The 26,110-nt window shown below is 42.1% G+C and overlaps 1 protein-coding gene across 1 annotated transcript; it reads right to left on the bottom strand.

Moving 5' to 3' along the window:
• Positions 1–238: 238 nt before the first annotated feature.
• evlb (Enah/Vasp-like b) lies at positions 239–24,822 on the bottom strand. The gene is made up of 2 exons (XM_042503907.1): positions 24,681–24,822; positions 239–425 (listed from the first exon to the last, which is right to left on the bottom strand). The coding sequence occupies exons 1-2, from the start codon at positions 24,773–24,775 to the stop codon at positions 239–241; spliced, it is 282 nt and encodes a 93-aa protein (XP_042359841.1). The 5' UTR covers positions 24,776–24,822.
• Positions 24,823–26,110: the final 1,288 nt, after the last annotated feature.

The following is a 26,110-nucleotide window of genomic DNA, read 5'->3' as shown; positions in this document are numbered from 1 at the left end:
TAAGGCACAAAGCGTCTTTGTTTCATGCACCTGTGTCTGTTTTAAACACCTTTTTCTCTTATTAAACTTTCCTCTCGTGACGCCGGCTGTGTGTCTTTACTTCAAAAGAAAAACTCAATCTGAAAAAACAATCCGAAATAGAGCGTTCTGAATGCTGCAATCCTCCCACAGTTCGGTGAAATCTCTCCCTCTGGTGACTAAACGACTGAAAATAACTCTACACTCGTCTCGCATGTCGTCATCTGCTGCTCGTTACCTGCTGGTCCTGCAGTTTGACGCCCACCACTCTGAAGGTGTTGTTGGCAGTGTTGTGGTAGATGTTGATGCGGCTGAATCCCTGCTGTCCAGGCTTGATGGGCACCCACTTCTTACTGGTGTCATCGTAGACCATGACGGAGGCCCGCGCCTGGCAGATACTCTGCTCACTGCATGTGAAAAACAGACAGAAAAGAGGAGATAATTATGCTCCGAATTCTTCAGTTCAACTGTGCAATTATGAAACTTTTTGTTTCATAATCGCACTACTTGCACTATAAACTCAGTTTCTGCAGCTGTACTGTACATTTATTCTCTTTATTTAGACTCGAAAAATCATTGAGGGCGAGCCGTCATATACAACGTTGAGCAGACGTCATAAAACATTACTTCATATGAAAACCTGCCCTTTTCTTTTTGCACCACCACACTGCACCACGTTGTGCGCATGAGAATATGTCTACATGTCCATAGCATATGTTTGTATGTAGGTATGTTTTTACACCATGTCTATATTTTCTTTCTTTCTATTGCACGGTTATTTAATTTATGTACATATATATTTTTAGCCTTTTTTTCCTCTTTGTTTTTCTATTCTCTATTTGCACAGTGGGCATGGAGAGAAACACAATTTCAATTCCTGTAAGTCTAACAAACATGTCACAATTGACAATAAAGATGACTTTGACTTTTGAAACGATGTTCACTCAAGAATCAGCTGTTTAAAGGAAAAATCCATCGATAACTTTCCACAAAGCACGGCGACGGATGTTCAAAACATCAGCGGGTTTATTTCTGTTGCAGATGCTGCAGTAGCAATTGTTATTTTCAATCTAAAGTGACGCAAGCGCGTATTCCAGTGATAATGGAAAGGCGAGCCCCCTATACTTGAGAGTGGCCTCGTATGAAGGATTTCTGGGAGGAGAGGAATTATGGACACAAAACTTCCAGATGAGCCGCTCAACTTTTAAAGAGTTATGTGATGCAATAACAGCTCTTGTAGCTCCTGCTGCATCATGAGGGAGCCAGTTCATACCAATAAGCACACACCAATTGCATCATGTGAGCTATAAAAGTCAAAAAAAGTCTTTTCATTGCAGTTTGGCAAAATATGGCTTTTTCCAACCGCCTGAAATACCACCTCATACAAGCACAGAATCCTTTTTTTGCAATAAATGAGTTGTTTTTTTGTAATTTTTCATTAGGCACATATCATATTGGCAAATTCAGTTTGCACAATTTGAGGGTTAATGGAAAACCAGCCCACAGACACAGAGATGTGAAAGACCCTGAAATGCTGATCTATCACAGCAGACCGGGCTTTTTTGTATTTTCAACGGACAGGTGCTAAAACGTAGATAAAAGGTGACCATTAGAGCCAATAAAAATGTTCAAGCAGAAACTGAAAATAAGCATGACAGGTGCTCTTAAATAACTGATCACCAATCGAACAATAAGGAATCACGAGTTTATTTAAGTCTTCATCAAACCATTTATTTTACTCTCTGCTTCTTGTCTGAATTTAGTCCGTTTTGCTGATAAAAAAAGACAGAACTCTAACAAATACAAGGTTGACAACTAAAGTCTTTTAGTGATTTAGTATTGATTTTACGGTCCAGTCTTCCTGCATCAGCAGTGACCGCCGTGTGTTTGTCTGAGGACGTAAGTGAGATAATTACAGTGAACAAGGCAACAACTCAGGCTCCTAATCCTGAGTTACACTAACTGTCTAATCCAAATGTAATCAAGCGCTTGTCCGACATCTGTTGATGTTCTTAATGAGAGGCAGTCGTGGGGTGTGTGTGTGTGTGTGTGTGTGTGTGTGTGTGTGTCCTCCAGTGTTTGGTCTGCCTGCTGACTGCATTTATTACAGCCCACTGAGGCTCCTGCTCACTGCTCTGTCCCTCACTGCAACACACACACACACACACACTCTCACACAGACTTCAGTACACTACAGTGCGAGTGCAGAGTCTCATGACCTTTTCCATGTGTTTTTTCACAAAGCATGCCAGACAAAATGCACTGCGTGGCTGCAGACTGGAGAGGAAAAAGAGCAGATCAAGGTGGAAGTGCAGGAGCAAAGAGGAGGGGAAAACACAGGGGAGGAACAGAGAAACAGTTTTGACTTGCAAATGAGATTAACAAGAAGAGTCCCATCTGTGTCTTTGCCTCTTTGCCAAGCTAAAATTAGTGGATCGACCCCTGAGGCCGAGTGAAAGAGCTGCGTCAGAGAAGAGAAGGAGAGCAAAAAGGGAGAAAGAGGGAAAAGTCTTGGCTTGTAGAGCAGCTCATGTGTGGTTTTAGCATAAAGTAAAAGACAAAATACCTGATCATGAGGAGGATGTTTAAGAGATACTATAGATGGAATAGTTTGACATTTGGGGAAATATGCTTATTTGCCTTCCTGCCGAGAGATTAATACAACTGTCAGAGCTACGGTTAGACACAAGGCGAGTTTCCATCACAGATTTGAGCAAAATTGAAAAGATATTTTTGAAAACACAATTGCGAAATGACTGCTTTTCCATTGAGTGATGTTATGCGACTTCTCCGCTCACAATGACATCCCAAGAATTATGGCGATGGATGTCAAAACATTAGCAGTTTTATTTCTATTGCAGCCACCGCAGTTGCCGTCATTATTTCCAGTCGAAGGCGACGTGGGCGTGCTATGGAGCGATAATGTAAAGGCGAGCCCCGTATGAGGGATTTCTGGTCGTCCACGATTTCACAGAGGAATTGTGTTCAGAATTTCCACATGATCTGCTCACTTCTGAAGAGTTATGTGAAGCAATAACAGCTCTTGTGGTGCCTGCTGCATCATGAGGGAGCCAGTTCCTACTGACAAGAGCAGAAGCCACAGCATCACGTGACCTAGAAAAGCCAAAAAGTGTTTCCATCACAGATTGGTGAAATATGGCTTTTTTTCGAATCACCTGAAATACCACCTCATGTGAGCGTAAAAACTTTTTTTTGCGATAAATGGAATTACCATCAGGTGTATTTTATATTTGCAGTTTCAATTCGCGCAATTTGAGCATCACTAATCCTCACAGAGCTACCAGCAGTGCTGTAGACTCTTCTCACATTGTTTTAAAGCTTTAGAGGCGCTGTTAGCATAATTTTAAAATTCTGAACATAGCCAGTTAACTGTTTTCCATCACGTAAGACTATTCTTTTAGATTAGATTTTGTCGTCCCACTGCAAGAAAAATGACTTTATTCTGGTATAAAAATGACTTCATAATGCAAAGGTAGCATCACTGAAAGCTGCAAGATAAGAAATGTAGTAGCAGAAGTAATAATAGTATTCATGAAAAGAAAGCACCACGCTTACACTCGAATAAAGAAAATAATACCTGCTGTCCTTCTCTTTCACGTCAAAGCACACTGAAAGGAGAGCGGTAAGATGCAGCTGGAATTTGTAGCACCAGACTCCATTCAACCAACACTACAAAAGAAAAAAAAAGCTCCACATAATACTCCTCTGCTGCATTTTAAGTCGCAGTTATAAATAACTTCTTCCCAGGTTGAGTCTTACTCTTTCCACACACACACGTTATCTTGCATTAACGGTTTCAATGTGCACACACTTGAAATCAGCCCGAGCACCAGCAGGGCAACGATGTGTTTAATTTATCTTCTTTAACTTGTCGACTCTGTTAATTTTTAAAAAGAAGTTCTTGGCAACCAGCTGAAAATGGCATCGAGGGCCCAGGAGCATGAATAAATGAGGTTCTTGTGCTAAAAGAGACTCGAGCAGGAAAAAACTGAGGGCACGGGGAGGTGGAGATGGAGTGGTGAGGGAGAAAAGAGGGCGAGAGAGAGGAGCTGTGAAGGAGCTGAGGCAACAACAAAACAAGATTTTCTGACTGACAGTTGTGGGACGCACACACACAAACACACACAAACACACACAGTCATAAATGCACATGCACACAAATGCAGGAACGTAGTGAAAATCGCTCCATGCGCCACACCCGTTGAAAAATTAAAAATTGCTGCGCAGGACATGAATAAATCACATGCTTCTGAATGTACCTTGACAGCACACACATGCACGCACACGTGCGCGCACAGACACACACACACACACACACACACACACTCTTTAAATGCCATCGTCCTCCTTGGCCTGTTCACGTCGGTGCTTCAGCAAATTGGAGCTGACAGGGACAGACAGAGAAATCTCAGAGAGCTGCTCAGGAATCGTCTCCCATCGAGTCATTTCCACAGAGACGTCCAATCACAGAGCAGCAGGAAGTGAAAATAAAAGGCGCTCAGTCACTACTGAAGCGCTGTCCTCATAAAAAAAGCTATTTTGCATGATGATGCACGTTTTGGCTCAGCTATGACAGTCATGAAAATGAAGTGTTACATTAAATCTAACTTCACCCCTCAATGGTTGAGGTACAAACTGCACACTACAGACTAGAGGATGGCAGATTATTAATTATTACTGAGGCTGATATTTGGCATTTTGCAGATTATCTGTATCTGCGTTTTATATTAATGATTGCCGATAAAATGAATTATTTAAAAAGTACAAAGACAGAGTCAGCATGGAAGGACCTCTTACTTTGTAAACCCTCATTAAGCAACGTGTCTTCTCATGCAATATATTATTTTCCAGCAATATTTTAAGGCAAATTAAAATGATTAAATATGTTCTCTACAGTACTCTACATATAGTATGTGAGCTTTCAAATAAAAAATACCTATTTTTCCTCTTTACCTACTGTATGGAGCTATTTATCAGCCTAGATTGTTTTTGGTGGCTGGCTCTTTCCAGAAATCATGACTCGATTATTCAAGATAATCCATGTAGGTCTTCATGGAGGAACTTTGTTTTTTCTGCTGAACCACACCCAACAAATGCATCAGCCTGCAGAAGGAAGCGTGCATCTACTGCGTGCTCACCTGGCAGTACTGAGCGAGCTAACAGAGAACTCAGCCGAGGAGGACGCCATTAGTGAAATCTCGCGCTGTGGCGAGCCTCTCGTCCATGAGCAGATCTGTGGATTATCTCAAGTAACCAGGTCATAATTTCTAGAAAGAAAAATTGCCATCTAATCATCTAATCATCATCAATCCATCATATTGAAGAGAAGAAAGACATCTCGACAACCGATTTCTTCAACACTCGAACACTCACACCGAAACAATTTGGGATGACAAATAGCACCACTAGCAGTCTGTGTCACAGTTCACCACCAAAAGACACAATGCATTTTTAGCCGGTTGAGTTTGTTTCATAAGCTCAGGTCACATACTCAGAAATGACATTTCTCATGTAGCCTACACAACATCCACATACCCACCATGCAGCTGGAGCGCTCTGCATACTCCATTTAACATCATACAACTAAGAATAGCATGTGATTTCCAACAATGACTTTAAACATCACGACATAACCTTGAAGGTGCATGCAGCGAAAACTGCACCGCAGGCCACTGAATGCAACACAAACACCGAGAAAAATGCATCCCGCTGTACTGTAAATCATGGCTGCAGCACATCCAGCACAAAAACTCAGCCAAACACTTTTCACAAACATCCCAGAGTGCCCCGAACACTGTGATTTGTAGCTTAAATGACTTTAGCACTTGATAATATTATACCATTATTACTAATATGCTTTGCACTGGCTTCACAGCATCAAACCTGTGAAGCTAATAGGTCAGTGTGTCTGTCGGAGGTCACATTAATGAGGGTCTAATGATAAACACATGAATTATTCATCCTCACTGCCGCATGTTTGCAGGGCTGAAAAGAGTAATTACTGCTCAAGTGCACCCTGTTTTCTTTTTCATCTCCCCTCTTTTAAACCAGTGCACACACTTACAAACACACTCATGCAAACACACACATGCAAACACACACACTGCACACACAGCAGCTCCATTAAATTGCTTTCCCTTGTGTCTCAGGTCATCGCAGGGTTAATAGGATGCCTGTTTCGCCCAAACTCCTTCCACTGTTGTTGGTTTTTCTCATTTCTCCTCTCTCTCACACACACACACACACACACAAAATAAAGCTCATTAATTCCCTAAAATCTTCATTATGCAAGCATTTCACAAGTGTTTAGCAGTTCCTTCATCAGTCTGCTCACACCTGCACCACTCACACTCGCGCTGCACTCTAACTGGCGGCTGCAAATCGTCAAAGTGTTTCGTTCCTCTCTCTGTTTCTGCTGCCACATTTCCTGTCTGCCTGCACTAAATTTACTCTGCGAGTGTCACTCCTCTGATCTGAGATGAACGGCACAACCAGGAGCTATCGAAGGAGACGGATACGCTTTAGACTGACAGTGGAAATCCAGGTAGAAGGAGAGAAAAAAAAACTCCTGAAGCATGAAACATAATTAGCACTTTGATCCTCTCTCCTGCTGATGAATTGCCAAAAGAAGGAATTTAAATTTAGCCAAATTACTGCTTGGTAATGGAATTTTGCAATGAAGCAACGGTGGAAATTTTCACATTTACGTGTAATTTATCGTTATTGTGCAAGGAGGAAATAAAGTACTTATCCACTTAAAATATAATTGAAAGTGAGAGCGAATGTTTCTGAACAGTTTTCATTCATTTTTCGGTGTGTTTTGCGGTGAATCAGCAGCAGCCAAGGGGCGAATCAGTTAGCACGGAGCTAAACTCTTAATATCAGCAGCTCTGAGTCAGTTGTAGCTGTAACATTATGAAGAAAAGTGTATTTACTGTCACTCAATTCTCTCATTTGCGCTGCCAGTGTGTGTATGTGTGTGTGTGCGTAGCTGTGAGTGTGTGCACGTGTCAGTGCTCGTCTGCTTGTTACACTAATCTGTGCTGTCAGAGGGCCGTGTGTACGACTCGGTCTCCGTCCACGCGGCAGCTCTTACACCACCCCGCAGACATCACAACATCAAAGCCATTGTGCTGCTCCACTTTCCAAGGCCTCCGCGCTCAAGGCAGCGGTGCGCTAACAACAAAGAAGGATGTGCCCGAAATAGAAGCGCACAGACACACACGTCGCAGCATGCAAATTTGTGTACACACTCCCAGTGCAGATTCATATTGTTCATCGATCCTACAGTTTGGGTGAATGACGGCCGTAATGGTAAACAAAGTCAACTTATCACCACTGACACTCAGTGACCCAACACGTCAAACTATGACACCTGAGGTAACCCTCTTGTGTTATTTTTGGTAACACATTCCCACCCCAACTCCCCAAATATTGGCATTTGGTCAAAATATAACATGGTAAGTATTCTCCTGCATCTGTTGTTGACGTTGCAGGACGGCAATTTATGTGAGGGATGCACAATGTTGGATTTTTTTGCCGATATCCAATATGGCAATATTGTATAACAGGACACAGACGGCTGTCTCCCAGGGGAAAGTCTGGAGTTTGTTTGACTCATTCACTCCTTCCCTTGTCAAACTTCTCAGTCTTTCTACTATTTTAATTGCTTGTAGTGTCAAAATGTGTAGCTGCCCGATGAGTCACATATCGAGTCTAAAGGGTCTCTCAGTGCGTTGGACCCGACACAGAAGTCCACTGACTAAGCGTCTGTATTTGGTGAGTTTGGGTTGAGACCTGATTGCCAAAGCAGAGGTGATTTTTGACAAGGCAACATAATCAGTCTCTTCATTTTACATCAGTTGTATACAGCGTTTTTTTAAATTCACCAGTTTCCGCAGTGTGTAAACTTTGGCCATTTGGCAACACCTGGATTGGAGCGCAAAGGTTGTAGTATCGTGCATTTCAGTTTCATGCACAGCAAAAGCGACACACTTGGTGTCTGGGAAGCTCATTTGTTGACACTCTGAAACCACAGAAACCAACAGTGTGTGACTGATACCGTGATATTTGGGGTTTTCTCTTCTGGCAGTGATGATATTGTAGATAAAACATTCTGCTGGTGAAAATTTGCCATGTTAAAAAAAAAAGATATTTTGCATGCACTTTTTCCTTCTTTTTGTACTGCAACTTCCTGTCCTCCAAAATAAATACACACAGGTTAAAAAACTCTTTAAGAACCAAAAAAAAACTTATATGCGAAAGAGACTAAATGTTAAGGACATAAAAAGATGCAAACAGTTCATAATAAAGAAACTGGTAGCCACACTAACATCCGGTAATAGAATATTTCATTAATCATCATCGACCACCTGCTTCAAACTAACTCCTGATGTTGGCAGTTTACTATGACAGAGACGATATAATATTTTGTAAAATCTGAACACAATCGAGCAAACAAACTAACTGACAATATTGTCCCTGAGTGGAAACCTGCCAGCGGGCAGCAGTGGCCGTCATTAGGAGATAAAAATGTCCTAAACTGATTTGATGGATTAGCCCATCCAGTGATGCTGCTGAAGCCGGAACAAGGTTAATACAGAGTAAACCTCCTGATGACGCACCACCGATGAAAAGAGACAGAAACAGTGAAAACAAGATGAAAATCAGAGTGACACAGAGCCAACTCGCCCTGAAGTGACACTATATCACGAAAAACAGCCTGTAACTCTACACAGCTGACAGCTAAATATGAGTACATGCGACTACAAACATAAATGCACCATAATAAAAGCCAGAAGGAGCTGAAAGACCAGAGGAAAAAAAACAGATATTTGAATTATAGTGTAGTAAAGTGTAAATATGGAAACACAACACCTCTAAAAACTCCAAACTTGATATATAGTCTCTATATTCTGAGCCACAAGTGTAGAAAAGTGGCACATTTGCATACTTGACTGCACCCAGTCATTAGTGCAGAAGACTGTTGCGTGTAATTTTGGTTGTCGGTCAAACAGAGAGAGAAATCACAGCTCTAACTGTTATCTCTGCCAGGTGTGATCCTGCAGGAGGTCACGCATTTACGAGATTAGCTGCAAACAGACACACATGAACACACACAAACAAACTACCGGACCAAATATGTTGTGTGTTTTTCAAATATGTTTTTTTTGGTTTTTTTTTGACCAAGGCAACTGGGAGGGACAATGCAAATGGGTGTACTGTCCCTCCAAGTTGCCTTCTCCCAAATAATAGCAACAAATTAGTAAAAAGTTACAAGAAAATAACCTAAATAATAATAATAAAAAAAAAAAAAACAGGCAAGAAAATGGCCAGAAAACTAAAAATATATATGTGTAAGTTTTTTTTCTTCGTAACATAATTTTAAATATACAATTGCAATGAAAATAATTATATTTTCCTGGACATTTTTACCTAGTTTTTGATTTTTGGAACTAATTTTCGGTCATTTTCTTTGTCAATTTTTTTTCTAATTTCTTACTATTTGTGGGACATTGTTTTTTCCACCATGTTTTTGACAGAAATTAAACCAATCTGCAAACATTTCGAGTGGTTAAATAACTTGTGAGTTGCATCAGAAGGCAGCACAAGAAAACACAAAAAAAGGTTTTAAAGGGTTACGTTAATAATAATACATTCATCCTCATGATAACATTGTTCCCATGTCTAACATACAAGCTGGAGAAATTGATCTGCTCAGTGCAACACGCTGCAGCTCTGTCAGACAGACGAGGCGTGTATTTTTATTAGTTTCTGGGACGCCTCTGAAACACAGTGGCATGTCTGCTGGAATTACAATAACTGTCTCGATTTATCGCCTGCTGTGATCACCTCGGGTGGCCCCGCGGACATCTGCACTCGGTGCATTTTTCTAGTTCTGCAATAAAATGTGTGTCTCTGTGTGATCCGTGAAGTTGGATTTAAATCCAAGATGTCAAAACTGGCAAACAAAAGTCTTTTGCAAACCAAATATTGCATCCTCCTCTATGATTTGTTGCTTCTCATATACAAAAAACAACAATCTCATTCACTTTGCCTCGATGCAACCATTACACGCTGCAGCAGTGACCTTGAGATTAACAGAGCAGCTCCAATACCATTTCCAGACTATAAGATTTAGCTCCAACATTCATGATAATGTCACTGTTTGTTCTGGTGGTTCAGCAGTCTTTGAGTTTGAGTTCAGCACATTAAGTCTCTACAAGTGAATAACAAGTAAATTAATTTAGGATGTCAAACGTCTTTATTTTTGTCCATTACTGTTGCTGATTCACTCTCTGTTATCACTGTAAAGCTTGAAGTATTAAAGATTTTTTTTGGATTTGTGGTTCAGTTAAAGAGGAGGAGGGCATGTCATAAAAAGTGTCTTTGTGTCCCGCAGCCAGCTGCTGAGAGAGAGCCGCCAAATCCCGAGAGTTCGCTGGCAGAACAATCGTCACCACAAATTGTTTGTCTTTTTGTCTTAACAAAACGCTCTCTGTTTTCTAAGTCAGGAGGAAAAAGACGGAGAATCCACCGCCTGCAAACTGGCCAACAAAAAGGGTGCACAATGAAACTTCTTGTGCGTGCGTGTGTTTCTGTGCATGTGAGCATCATCTGCACGAAACATCAAAGCTGCATAAAGCAGAAAGAAGAACAGCTGACAGCTTAAACATTTATAAGCGTGCCAGGGCAGAGCTACATTAGCAATGAGCCCGAGCTAAATCTCAGCTTTCAGAGAAAATGGGATAAATCGTGATAAACCGACACTGCGATCCAACCACGGGGGCCAGTTGGCATAATGAGAAGCCACTTTGGTTAAATGACATTAATTTCAGCTCCCATCTGAGTCTCCCAACAAACACTGTGCTGTCAGTCGTTACTTCAGGGAGGATGCTCTGACACAGAGAGTTTGTCCCAGTTGCTGCTGCTGCTGCACTTTCTGTGAAACTAGAGCCTGCTGTGTTGGATGTCAGCCCTGTTTGCTCTGCAAAAAAATGTTCAGACAGCGTATTCTCCTGAAACTTTGTGAGATGATCAAAAAGTTTTGATATGCAAATGTATTCTCCGCACACGAAAAAATGCAAAACAAAACCATGAAGGCGACTCGAACTAGAGTAAAAACAGGCAGCAAAGGTGCTGGTTATAGATGAATAAAGTTTATACAGCACATTAGCTGTTTCCTAAAATGTTTAACTATTTTAGCAGAAGCTTTTCTGTTTCAATCATAACCTCAATTATACATCATCCTTAACAAACTTTCATAACACTTAACGCTTAGTGTAATGACCCAACACTTCACTTTAAGTCCTTTTAAGTTATGATGTAATATCGCTGTATAAATCAGTACAGATAAAGTACATACTGATACTGGATACTTGAATGTAGCTACAGCAGAACAAGGGAGCAACAATTAGAAATTTTAAAAGGAAAGAAGAGATGAAATTACTTAAGCCTTGTCAACATGTACCCCAGTATATTTAAAAACAGCTTTTTCTGTGTTTTGGCCTTTCATCCACATGTAATCTGTGTTTAGGTCATTGAAAACTTCTGTTAAACTCCTTCTTGGGTAAAGATTTTTAGAAACTCTGTTTTAAGTGTTGACATGCAGGCAGGGAAAACATTGCTTCATCATGTCTTTGTAAGGCGTCAAAAATCAACATTTCATGCAATGGCAGGGCTGCCATAAACAGGGCTTCCCACACATACATTCATTTAGGACAGCCTGCCAGGATATCAGCATTTGCTGCCATGTATTTATTTTACATTTTTTGGACCGTTCAATCAGAGCGCTGTTGGAATATACTGTATATATGCCCTTCAGTTATTCTCTGCACCACACTCTCGGAGCACAGAGCGTACAACTGAATAAATTTCCCAACCAGTGACTCAAAATCAAATTTCTGCTGAGGGGAAAAAAACAGGAATATTAGGAATCTATTTTCTTTTTACCATATTTTGTCCAATATGGTAAAAAGGACTTAATCAGGGAGAAATTAGTAAAAATTACATAACATCATGGCAAAAGCCCAGAAAGCCAATCGAGAAAAAATACATGTTTTTATGCTTTGATGGCTGTGGGATCAAAAACTACAGTTTGAATGGGTTTCAATGGCGCATTTTTTTTTGCACTTAACAGCATGAATGTAACAAATTTGTATACACAGTGTATTTTAGATACTGTAGGAGCTGAGCTGGAAATTCCAAGATTAAACAAAAACACACAATCTTGCCAAAATGTATTATACATGCATCAACACGGCCAAAATTATCAAAAAAATGAAGAATGAAAAGTGTGTGAAATGCACCAAACAGTCCCTACCAAGTCCCTACTGAGGTTAAAACCTTAACGGTGCAAATAAAGAGTAAAGAATCTGACACGTAAATAAAAAAAGATTTAAAAAAGGCTCTACCCTTCAGGATATTTAAAATCCTCACTACACATCTTAATTTATTGTTACAAACTCTTTACATTTTCAAAGGTTACATTTATTCTCATAGAGGGAAGGAGAGAAATGGGGATGGCGTGACAGAGTGTGTATTCTCATGCTTCTGTCCCGAGGCCTAAATCCCTTCATGTTTATGTGTGGAAGCATGTTTATGAATGTATCTGTGAAAAATGGTCTCAAAGAAAGTAAACTGTCAGGCCGTTTGCAGGACAGTTACATAAGCAGCTTGCTTGCTTGCGTATTTGAGGTTTTGGTGGTGGTGGTTTGGGGGGGGGTGAAGCGGGGAGAGTAAAAAGAGACAGAAGAGTCAGAGGAGAGAAAAATGGGTGCGCACTGACAGCAGACTTTCACACAGCCTGCCGGCTCGAATACAAACTGTTATAAAACAAACTGAACGGCTCAAGTTGCAAAGAAAAAGTCTAAAAATAACTGGCCTCGGCTGAATGAGGTTACAAGTTTTATAAGTGTGGAAATCAAACTCGCTCGCTGTGTGAATGTGAAGGACAGACAGTCTTGTGACCTGACGGAGAGGACGGACATCAGTCCTCCACACTGACTATAAAGCACTGGTTCATGGGAGAAGCTGTAGTGTGACTCAGTAACAGCTATTATTGTTGGATATGACACTGCATATTAGGACCAAAATAGAACAGCAGTTTTTAAGCTTCATCTCTGAGGACCCAGAGTTTTTAAATCATCTCTCTGGCCCAAATTTTTAGGGGCTATTGTGCAGCCAATCTCCCAAACTGTGCACTGTTTCAGACCACTGACAGCTACAGAGACTTTTCCTTTCAATATGTTACTCAAGAGGGGAACTGTTCATTTTCAATGATACCATTGTTGAGACTTTTTAAGTCTTCATCGATACTATTCTTTCTTTTTTCTCGATGTTACATTTAAACACATAATGATGACGGTTTATTAACCTTTGCCTGATTGTCGTTTTACTGAGCCGACCTTGAACACATCACAATGAAACCTCCTTTATTGAGCTAACTAGCTCCTATCCTGCAGATTTCAACACTGGATTCCTGTTTTTAAAGGTGCTATAAAGTTTGGCTGTGCTCTCTCCTGCTGCTGTGAGAGGATGATGAGGAGGACTGTGCCTGCTGTGCCACAGCAGCCGCAGCTGAGGGAGCTGAAGGAGGTTTTTTTTAACCCTAAGAGAGTCTAAGGTACATTTGATGCTGTATGTTGGTGTGCTTGGCCATGGAGGTTGTGCAAGGTCAAGTAAAAATAAAATAAATATATATGTTAAAAACTGTAAAGCAGACTAATATGATAAATAAATAGTCTGTAAATAAATAAATAAAGTTCAATCAGACTAAAAAGGTAGGTCTTGAGTTTGTACCTGCTGCATATTAAACTGCAGACATTAGTATTTACCTGAAACACTGTGGTGCTGCAGTCTAACAGACAGTATGGCGACGTGTAGACACGTTTAATTCAAGTCAACACTGTGGAAAAATCCACAGACTTGAAACTAGACGTCAGTGTGACTTCCTGTTCGACTCGCTGACATTTAAGCAGCAGTTTTGATGCTAATTCACATAATCCTTTAATGATGTTTTCTGAGTGAATTCAGTGCTATCAGGAAACCAATCTCAGAGCCTTTCAGTCTGACGACGATAAAGCCTCTGGGGGCGAGGGACATTATTTTGGGGATGATTCGGTGAAGCCAGCAGATATCCGATCCAAGACCTCCCCCTTTGTGCACTGGTCATTTCGGCTAATCTCAATCAGCAGATATCTGCATATGAATGCATACATTTTTTGTAAATATCAAGCGAACTTGTCACCAGATGATAGCTCATGTGTTACAAGATTACATTTTGGCCGATGCTTTCTGTCTCTTTTGCTCTAAATACAGTCTGTTTACCTGTCAGTTAAACATGATTTGTCAACTACAAACAGAAACCAGAGCACTTCCGATACCAAAATCATGTCCCACCATCTCGTTAATCTGCATACATATGCGTAATGTGTTTAAAGAGATCATTAGGCAATAAATACCAAAAATAGATGATGCTGTTGTGACAGTGACAGTGAATATTGTGCATGTGAGCTATATTGGAGCATTGGCCTTTATGCTGCATTATTGTAACTGTCATTACCTGTAGATGCTGTTTACTACATAAATGGTTACATTTTTAGGAGATGTTTGTCATTTTTAACTCCCACTGAATTATTTGAGGCCCTATGGAGTTACAGTGGACACTTTTTAATCTGCTCCTGTGGAGCTTGAATGTGCTTTGATGCATGTCACCCTGTGAACAGATTAATGTCAACTGTTGTTTGTTTCTGTGTCATATTGTTTGCACTTTATGTGTTTTGATTTTGTTTTTTTATACTTGCTGCGACACAAATTGCCCTCTGGGACAAATAATGACTTGAACTGAGTCTTTGAGCATCTCACAAGCACTTCCAGGCTTTACAATTACCCAAAATAGACAGGACAAGTGGGAAAAATATATTAATCCATCTACAAGATAAATATAAATGATAAGATAAATATAAAAACATGTTTGCTTTTATAAAACTATTTCATAACAGCAAACATATTTGCATTTGGCCCAATTTTCCAACACACCATCAGGCTTCAAGACTTCTAAAACTTTTGTAGTTGTCATGTGCTTGAGCAAACATTAATTTCTTTGGTTACTTCTGATGCTGCAAACCTCAATGTGTGAAGTCAAAAGCATGCTAATCAAACAGTCTGTGTGTGTGTGTGTGTGTGTGTGTGTGTGGACATTTGATTGTACTCAGTATATTTGAATGCATGCCAGAGCCTGGAGACCCTGCAGAGAAGACGCCACACACACACTCGGGTTTCCACGTGCATGCACGCACGCACACGCACACGCACACGCACACGCACACACGCACACACACACACAGACTACACTCTATTGCAGACTGCTGAGACCACGCAAGAGCACGCTAATCTGTTGGCATGACAACTGGAGTGGAATATTCGCTTGGCCTAGAAAATATGGCTGTGAAGAAAACATGAATGAGCGGAGAGAGATGAATAAAAAAAGAAAAAAAAACATCAACATAAGCCGTCAGACGGCCTGCGCTTTAATTACAGACCCCGCTGTCTCTGCAGCATTACTACACAATATCCTGTCTCATCCTCTCATCATCAATACGCGTCTGTGCAGCTGTGTATTATCACGGCCGTTTGCATCCGTATGTAACACTATGGAATATTACATGAGCTGTCCACACTGTCCCAACGCCTCGGAGGCAGACGCTACAGACTCCACAGACCGTAAAGCACATTTTTAACCATTTGCTGCGTCTACTGTTTGTGTTGCCTCGCTTTAGGGGGTTTTGTTGCTCTTTTTTCAAACCACTAATAAAGCCTTAAACGTCTCTGACAGTCCACAGAGGTCAGAGGAGGAAAAACGCCACGTCGCAGTGCCATAAAACAAGTTTGAATTTATGATTTAATTCCAGCTGAAAGCCGACGAAGAGAGAGCACAAGAATGAGGTTTCTTTTACTGCTGCGCCGCATGATCACATAAAGCATTTAAGAGTTTCCTCAACCCGCAGCGCTAATGCTGAGACTCTGAAAAAGCGGCACAGCGGCGGGAGATCTTGTTGGAGGAGGGCAGGAGGTTTAATATGATACCAGGTTCTTTGAAACCTGGAGTGACGTCACTTTTCTTGTTTTCAGACACTTTTCACAAGAAATTTAACCTTTAACCGGAGCAAACTGGTGCAATGTCTTTCAAAAACGTGAAGAAGGCGACTTAGTCATAAATGTTCCACAAACTGCAAGAAATTAGTAGATTTAGAGAACGACATTAGGGACAAATTATATTCTAAAATGATCCTAATTACATATTTGACATTATTTTATAGAAAAACTATAATTTTGAAGCACTTTTTCCTTGTTTTATTTTGCTCTTTCATTTTAATTATTTTTTTAACAGAATTTCAGGCCATTATAACGTTTCAGAATTATTATAATTTTTTAAATTCAAAATTATTATGGCCATTATTATGTTACAGAATTATTATAATTTTTAAAATTCAAAATTTATTTATTCTTTTTTTTTTTTTTTTTTTTTTTTTTTTTACTAACTTTCTTGTACTTTTTGCTAATTTCTTGCAAATTTTAGGATAATTTCTTCTTTCACTGCCGTCTTCCCATGTTTTGAAAGAAATCAAGTGAATGTTCAAGGGAAAAACTATATTTAAAATGATCATTATTACTTGATCATGGGGCACTGGGACACCCAGTGGTTCAGTTAGTGGAGCGGGTGCCCCATGTGCGGAGGCTGGGTCCTTGCCGCAGCGGCCGCAGGTTCGGTTCCAGTCTTGGCCCTTTACTGCATGTCATCCTCTTTCTCTCTGCCCCTTTCATACTTGAACTGTCCTATCTGAATAAAAGCAAAAGCCAAATCAGGGAATTTTCTTGTACTTTTTACTGATTCCTTGCAAATTTTTGGATCATTTCCTTGTTTGTTGCTCATTGCCGTCTTCTCATGTTTTGAAAGCCAATTTGCTCAGGTTTCAACGGGTTATGTCCAATAAATGCATGTATTACTGAGTGTGATGGATACAATAATGTCGCTTTAAGATTAATATGAGTTTAAGTGGCGTGTTAGTGGATTGAAGGAGGACTTTTTAATGGTCTTGAGCCACATGCACAGAATCTAAAACCTCATAAAAGGGGTGTCACGTCAGCGAAATGCCTGGTACAAGGTCTAATGGAGTTGGCAAGCTGGGTTTGGATATCATCCTTACATCGTCTTGTTCCCTCCTAACTCATCACTGAGAGAAGACGCCAGGCACAACAATTAAAATTAAAAGGAGGGCTGTCTGACCCCGCTTGGCTTAGATCAGAGAGACAGAAGAGAGTGGAAAATAACTGAGAGACTCAGCGGCGGAGGATTTAGACTTCGGATGGTCCTTTATGTCTCTGCAAAGACGGCCAAATCCTCTGACATAACAGACGCATCATCGGCACAGACAACACATGGTCAATAGATCCTGATGAGTTGACTGCGGCCCTAAACAAACAAGTTAATCTGCGGTGAACTAGGAGCAACCTGGCACGCAGCTGAGGTTTGATGCAGATGAGATCTGAATCCTGCAGGTGCATCAACATCACCCTAAAGGTATAATTCCACGTTTTAGGAAACAACGCTTATTGGCTTTCTTGCTGTGAGTTAGATGAGGCGGACAAAGCCACTCACATGTTTTTCCTTTAAATATGAAGCTACAGCTAGAAGTCGGTGGGGCTGAACCCAAATATTCAGCTCCTGGAGTATTTTTTAATTGGGAAGGTATTTGTTTTTCAATTTAGGAATTAATTTTTTGTTTGTTTGTTTTTGCAGAGGATGAATGCTATTTCAGTGTTTGTGATCCTGCTGCTGTGCCTGTCACACACACACACACAGTGACAGGAATCATCATTTTACCCAACGGTTATTGACGGCTTTATTGACTGAGTTGGGCCATTTCTGTGTCTGAGTGTCCAGCACCAAAACGCAAACATGTGAGCTGCCCCCGGCTCACCACAAAAGTAGCTGTGACCTGCAGCACAGAGCAGGTCAATATCAATATCTTACATAAAATGAGAAGAACCAAATTTAATTTTATGTCTTATATCTTTGACTTAAATTCTTTAACTGAATTCATTTTGTTTAATAGTTAAGAAATCAAATAAGTATGTTTCCAAAAATGTCAAACTATTCCTCTGAAGGTCGAGTGTGTGCAGGGTTTGGTGGCATTGAACGGTGAGTTACAGAGCTGAAACAGTGCCAACGTTTGAGAAAACTACGATGGACGACGTGAAAAAGTGAAAACATCAATGGCCCTGTCTGGAGCCAGTGTTTGATTTGTCCAGCGGACTCTGAATGTAGACGAACAGCTCGTTCTAAGGTATGAGTCTTAGTTTCAGGTGATTAAAAACTAATGAAAACATGTTATGAATATTATGTTCCATTTCTACCAATAGAAGCCCCTAAATCCTAAACTCTGGACCTTTGAAGGCCGTTTTATTTCTGTTTGATGTGTGGCATTAAAGGCTTCGAGCCCAGCAAGGAGTCAGACATTCCTGTCTGGTTTGTTGTTCGTGGGAATCTTGATCTGAGCTTAATGAGCGTTTGCTGGAATGTTTTAATACAGAGTCTAGCGCCTCGGGCCGTCCTCGTTTACCTCCAACTGGAGCTACGCGCTACCGTAAACATATTAGAGGGATCAAACTTTGCTGAGTGTGTGCAGGCATGTAGGAAGGTCAATCATTCTTCCAATCAACTCATGCATGAGCCGACGAATCGAATGGTTTGGCAGAGGCGCCTGGACCCCATGCTGAGAGGAGGAAACGAGGGACAGAGAGAAAAATCGAGGGGCTACGAAGAGGAAGATGACAAATTAAGACAGAGGCAGGAAGATAAATCGGGGAGGCAGAGAGATACAGAAGATAGGGAGCAGAGCAGAGAGCGGGGGTGGCTTTAAAAATGCATGCGTCTCCATTTGGCAGAGGGGAAGAGTTTTCCCAGCAGAGTAAAGGCTGGAGGTGAGAGCATAGCTGGAGCATCAGATCCAGATCGTCCTCATCGCTGCAAGAAAAGAAGGTGAGAGTGAAGGGAGGAAGCTGTGGAGATGCCCCGAGGCTGCGCTCACTCTCCCCCATGATGCCATTTAACTGCTGCTACTTACTGCAGAGCCTCACACACAAACAAAAACACACACACACACACACACTCAGCGTAGTCGTGTTTACATGTGATCCATTTTACAGTCGAACGTTCGCTGAAGGCCATTAGGTTAAGTGCTCTCCGTCGCAGACTACCTCATAGTCTCACTCATCTGTAATTGGCCGACTCGTCCTCTAGTGAAACCGCACAGTTTCATCCTCGACATGTGGTTCCTATTTGTGCCGCAAATCATCCGTCAGTGGATTCAGTGACCCAAAATGTTTCACAAATTTCCAGCAGGGCTTTCTTATGTTTGACATGCACGTGCGGTGGAGTCCGTCTCTAATCTGTCAGGGCGCAGTGCGCCGAGGGAATAATACGGACGTTTAGTCTCCTCTGGGAAACATAGAGAGCCCTTCCATCATCCCCAGAAATAATCCTCAAGCAATAATGTACATTACAGCAGCTCTGGGATTTACGTAAAAAGGCTTTCAAGGTGAGTAAGAAGTGCGTGAGCTGAGGGGGAGAATTAGCAAGAACAACTGAAATCCAATTTTTGACAAGAGCGGGGGTAAGAGAATCCAAAGTGGATTTAAAAGGACAGTTCACCCAAAAACGAAAATTCAGTCATCATCTACTCACCCTCGCGCTGATGGACAGCTGGGAGAAGTTTTAAAGTCTACAAAACAACTCTCTTAGTGTGGAAGCCGCATTCACGCTAACGCAACACCAACGAGAGCTCCCAGAAGCTTTCCCGAAAACACAGAGACAGACTTGAGGAGTTAGCAGCAAGCAACAAGTCCCTTTGTCAGATTTAAAACTACTGTGTGTGCGAGGTTCCTGGTAGCATGTTAACGCGAGCATGCAGATACCGCGAGCTCTCGCTGGTCTCTTGCATAAATGCATGCGGCTCCAACAGTAGGAGCTAAAGGCTACAGACTACAAAAAGGCTAAAAACAACATCAATGGTGTTTTTCAAAACAACTTGGCACATTGGAGCTTCAGAACACTTGGATTACTTCAGACGAGCAGTATGGAGACTTTCAGACACAATTTCCAAGGCATAGAAAACTCACTAACATCTGGCTTTTTAATACAATGATACAATCGGTAGTCACACCACGGTCAAATGACCCTGCAGTAGACAGAGGTTTTTATCAACTCCAGCTCCCATCAGCATTGACGGGAATACAACACAAGGGTGACAGCGCTAATTTCCGTTCCTTAACCAGCAAGATGCAATGACGCGCTGCCATTAATTACCTCCCGTCTCCTCCTAAGCAGCGTTAAAACACACATCCAAATACATCCACAGTGAGTTTGAAAGAGAGACTGAATAAGTAAGAGATATATAAAGAGATGAAAGCCTTGAAAAGTTTTCAAAGACCTCTGTTCCTTCCCTTAATCTGGTGTTCACCTGTTCTCCTGCCTGTCTGTGACGTCCGACGGACACACCAACAAAACAACCCCCCCACACACACACAAAAGCTGACAGAAAGGCACGCTCCTGTGATGCAGAGGTTGGTTCACTGGCAGTGGAAATGCAGTCTTTTGCCGATATTTAACAAGTGTACCCGTGTTTGAAAAACCTGCATGCACACGCCAATTTTGGTGGGAAAGAGGTTTACTTCTACCTTTCCCTTTTAATAAATGAAAGTCATAATTCACACACACAAAATCCATGTTATGTAACATAACACAGGTCCATTTAAATATTTAATAATGTGTGCAGTTGTTTTTCCTCTTGAGAACAGTGTCTGTTGACAACAGAATGAAAAAGCTTTTACCTCCTGGGGTCATGCTTGATTTTTAATTGCTTTTTTCCCTCTATAGGCCTAGCAGTTAAACCAGCCATAATTACGTTGCTTCAGTTATGTACTGTTATTGCGTATTGAAGTACCAGCACAAGATGATTGTGTGGTTGCCAATAGCTATTGGTGAATAGCTAACTTTAGCAGTCATAGTAAGCGGTGATTAAAATGATCTCACACCAACAGGTTATATCTCTTTTGTTAATCCTAATTTGAAATATTTTTATCATTTTTATCATTCTCTGAAGCTAATAAAAATGGCCACTTTCCTCGCTGAAAAAAACAGCTGAGATTAATGGATTATGAAATCATTTATAAAGCTTTTCTGAATAAAAATCATTGGGCTGAATCTTCAGAGTGAAGAAAACACAAAAACACCAGAAGGCGTGGTTTCTGCTCGGCGCTCACTGAAGCAGAAGGTCTCTCCCTGTACGTGTTTGTGCGTTTCTGTGCATACATGTACCGCACACGCTCCCATGGATTGGCCAGCACTGGTTGTCATGGTTATCTGGCTATATACTTCGGTCACCATGGCTCCCAGGCTGGAGCTAATATCCCAGCATCCCTCACAAAGCGTCTGCCACACCTAAAAACCCCCAACAGAAACCATCATCTAACATACTCTTTCTCCACAAAGACGCCTGCTCCTCCTTTCTCCTCTAATTCCTCCTCCATCCATCTGACCGTTTCCCTCTCACATTTACAATCTCTCCTTTTGCTTAGCTTTTCTTTTTCTCACCATCCCCCCTCTCTGCCTCTCCCTCCTGGTCTCGTATTTTCTCTCATTTCCTCTCCCTCTCTATCCCCTCTCTGTTGCTCTTGATTTCTTATTTTTATATCTCCGATCTCTCTCCGTCTTCTTCCCTCTCACTCAGCTCTAATGAGCTCACCTTGCTAATAATATGGTTACTGATGCAGCTCTGTACAGTGAGCTGAACTAACTTTAACTACCTGAGAAACGATGTGCTTAATCTGCTTAGAAATAGATACAGCAGTCTCTTTATTTATGCACATTTTTCAAGTGAGTATTCATTGCATAAAATCTGATTTGTGAAACATTAATATTGCTTAGAGGCCTGAATTTGTTTTGTGAAAACACATTGCACTTTAAACCTCTTTAATCTCTGCAAATGCACGCAGGGTTTGTGTGTGTGTTGGTGTGTGTTGGTGCGCTTCCTTCACGAGCCCCTCTTCCAGAAGGAGAGGAGAGGTGTGAGCCAGAAATGTGCGAGACTGTAGTGTTTTTTTTTTTCATTAAGGCTGCAGTTTATATGAACACATCAAACGCTGATATTTGCTGACATTTCCTGATGTTTGCTGACGTGGACGTTTGACAGAAGGACACTGAGGTGAGACCGCAGGGGATCGAACATGCTAACTTGTTTGTAAGGCTTGAAACTCTTTTTATTAACAGTTCTGGCTGCAGAGTGAAGTACTAACCTGGGTTACTAACAGCAGGTATGAATTGTTAAAAAACATGTGTGGCATTTTAAAACAAAAGTCATCACTGTGCACATGTTTTAGCACCATTTCAGGATTATCCTTCGTCCATACTAACATTCCCTAAAAACACCCGACATGAAGAGTCATGTGCACTTTGCATCCACGCGTCAGTGCAAACATGAAGCAGATTGTCTACTTTCCAAAAATGAAAATTTAGTCATTATCTACTCACCCTTGTGGCGATGGAAAGTCTATAGTCCACCAAACACTGCCAAATTTTCACGGCGAAAAGGCGCACTCATTTCCCAAACAACTGAAACAAATGGTGACTACATTTCAAACGTTAAATAAATACCAAATAAAACAACAAAATGTCTCCATACTGGTCGTCCGAAGCAAACCAAATGTCTTGAAACCCCAGTGTGCCAAGTTGTTGTGAAAAACAACACTGGCGTCATGTTTTTAGCCTTGTTTGTGTGTTTGTTTATAAAGTTTTGAATGGGCTGGCTCCCTCCTACCTCTCTGACCCTTTTACAGCCATATATCCCATCGCGGTCATTGAGGTCCGCTGATAAATCACTCCTTTTCATCCCAAAAACATAGCTGAAACACTGAGGAGACAAACTTTGCTGTCAAGGCCCCCAAACTCTGGAGTCAGTAAATAAATCCTGGTCACCACTTACTTCAATTTTTTGGGAGATGAGTATCATGCATTTTCTCCATGAAAGTAAGTGTGTTGTGGACTATAAGACTTGACCCAACCTTTCATCAGCATGAGGGTGAGTAGATAATGACTGACTTTTCATTTCTGGATGAACTATCCCTTTAAACTAGTCACACACAATCTGCAGTTCTCTTCATAGTAGAATTAGGGGTCTGTATCAGCCCCCAGCAATAAACGAAAAGGCTGGGAGATGAGTTTGTCGTTTTCTTATTGCTGTCAGGGTGTGAAAGTGAAACTAAAAGAGTTAGTTTCAAGACAAAAGCAGAGAGTACAGGTATTAGATGTGTTCACGACAACAGAAAGTTTTGCTTTTTAAATACAAATAGGTATGACCTAGAAGAGAGAAAGTAATCCCCTTTTTTGACAAGGATCCTAATGATGCTAACTTCAAAATAAAAACAGTATTGAGAGAATCAATATGTTGGTATAGCGTAGAACACGTGTAAATTGATAAGCTGTCCCTGAGGCTGAAAGGGTACTTAGTCTGTCATGTTTTGACATGTCGGGCTACTGACCAAGCGTTGGTATTTGAGCTGCTCCAGGATAACAAAAATGAACAGACAGTAGGAAAACTACAGCCTCACTTTCTTTCGCTCTCTCTCCCTAAGATGCGGCCCAGCTGTGAACGCCCTCAGACTCCCGTAGAGCAACCGAGGAGTTCGGCCAGACCGTGATAGTGACACGCTGTAGCCCTGTAAAGCTGCTCGAGCCCGCAGCACAGGCCAAACTCAAAGCTGCTTAGCGAGGCAAAACTCTGGCTGAGTCCCTTAAAGCTGCACTAATCAGAGCTGTTAGAGGAGGCATCGTCAAACGGATCTCACACAAGATTACAAGGGTATCTCAAAACGTGAAGACGGATGGATGGATGGTGATGTATGCGTGGACAGATGGTGCAAAAGGAGCCGCGTGATAATCGAATATGGATGTCACACACTTTTTGCACCCCTGAATGCAACAGCTCCATCCAGCACTCACATCTCAACCAGACAAAGAGCAGGGAAGCTGTTGCATTTCTGAGCATGCGTCTTTGCGCGCTCTGCGACCATGACGAGCAGGCGTCGGCCGTGGACGCAACAAGCCACTCTGAGCACTTTGGGTGTTGATTGGAGAAAAAGAAAGAGAGAGGCAGAGAACAAAAGAGCCACAGAGGCAGCAGACAAGAGGGCTACAGCGGCCGCGGGGCCCAGGGTGGCAAATGTAACACAACTGCGGCACTGTCACCGCCTCTGTCCAAACTTGGCAAGCTCCTCCACAGGCCATCAATGCCCTCTGCTTCTCCCAGGAGCATAACACTTTTCTGCACAGCTAGCTAACACATTAGCATGCAGCCCCATCCCCCTGCAAGGGCAAGCAGCGGCTCACAGCAGCACTCATCGTACACTGAAACGCTTCATGTGCAGCAGCGGCAGCTGGGGGTCTTATGCAAAAGGCGATCATGATGCTTCATTTTGGGTGGATCTGAAAGGCACCTGATTCAGACAAAAGCAAATGGTGACATCACAGCTGGGTGTCTCCACCATTCAGATCCTAAAACGCCTTTCCCACCCTTCATGCCTACCTGACTTTGAACTCAGTGAGCTGCGGCTGCGCCCCCGGTTCAGCACAGTAGATCTGGGGGAAGTAAAACCGGTGGGACTGAAGGTTGATGTCCATGATGTCACAGCAGACACACAGGTCAGCCCTGCTCCACGACTACAAAAAATGGAGAGAAAAAAGCGTCCCTATTTGTTGCTTCTTCCTTTGTTTGTCCTGAATATCCTCGCCGACACTTTCGCTAAAGGTCGGAGTTCAGCGCCAGCATCCCCAGTCACCTTCTCCTGCAGAGCGCTACCGCCAGGAAGGCATCCCCCTCTTCTTCACCTCCTCCGTACACAACACATTCAATCACCTCTGCTGCCCGGCACCAAACAGGCACACTAACCTATTTCCCCACAAGCAGCCAGTGTACAGTGCCAGCAGCTGTGAGCACAAAGATGACTCCGGAAAAAGATGCTGCAGGAAAAATATAATCCCAATTTGTGGTCATCAATTCATCCTTCAGCAGGTGGAGAAGCTGAATTAGGAGAAACTGGAATGTGGGGAGAAAAGAGAGGTTTAAAAATGTGGCAGCAGCTCTCAGCCACATACAGAGGAGACTGAATGAGAGATGAAGAGTCCTGTGGTTTTTTTACGCTTCAGAGACAGAGGAGGGGGAAAAAGAGAGAGAGAGAGAGAGAGAGAGAGAGATGGAGATAGAGAGAGATTCCCGGTGCTGTGAGGCGTTGCCCTCGCACTGCCTCTCCTCTCTGTGTCTCATTGGATTACCTCCTCCCTCTCCATCCCCCCTCCTCCTCCTCCTCCTCCCATCCTCCCCTCCCAGCTGTGACAAGAACGATGGGCCGCCAGCCCCGGAGGCTGCTGGTCCTGCCCCTCCTTCTCCTCCTTCCTCCCCCCCTCTTACTGCTCTCCTCTCCTGGCCGCCCGATTGGCCGAGGCCAGGATGCGTAAGCCCGCATGGAGGGGAGGAGAAGGAGGAGCAACAGATTTTAATTCATCTGATGGCTCCCGTCTTTTCTCGCACATGATATGAGTTGGCATGCCGGGCTTGGGTGGAGCTCTGGATGCAACACAGTCACACAACACACACACACACACACACACACACACACACACACACACACACACACACACACACACACACACACACACCCACTGTGATCTGACAGCTTTTACTGGATGTTCTTTAACAGGAAGGGACACAGGTGGAGAAAAAGAAATACAACCCTTTGTTTGAACTTGAGGCTCAACTGACTGTATGCAATTAAAGTATACTACACAAAGATAGATAGATGGGTTACTGAATGGGCCTACTGGAAACAAACCCAAGGGCCCAAAGTGTGAGGGGCCCCCCTCGCCTTCACCTGCAAAATGTGAAATGTCAAATTTAGACGTACAAACCGGGAAGACAGTCAAAATGACCAAAAGTCATACAAAGGAACTGCAAAGAGA

This window comes from Plectropomus leopardus, chromosome 16 (genome assembly GCF_008729295.1).
Source record: "Plectropomus leopardus isolate mb chromosome 16, YSFRI_Pleo_2.0, whole genome shotgun sequence".
Lineage (NCBI taxonomy): Eukaryota > Metazoa > Chordata > Actinopteri > Perciformes > Serranidae > Plectropomus > Plectropomus leopardus.
This window is presented reverse-complemented; position numbering and strand designations above follow the sequence as displayed.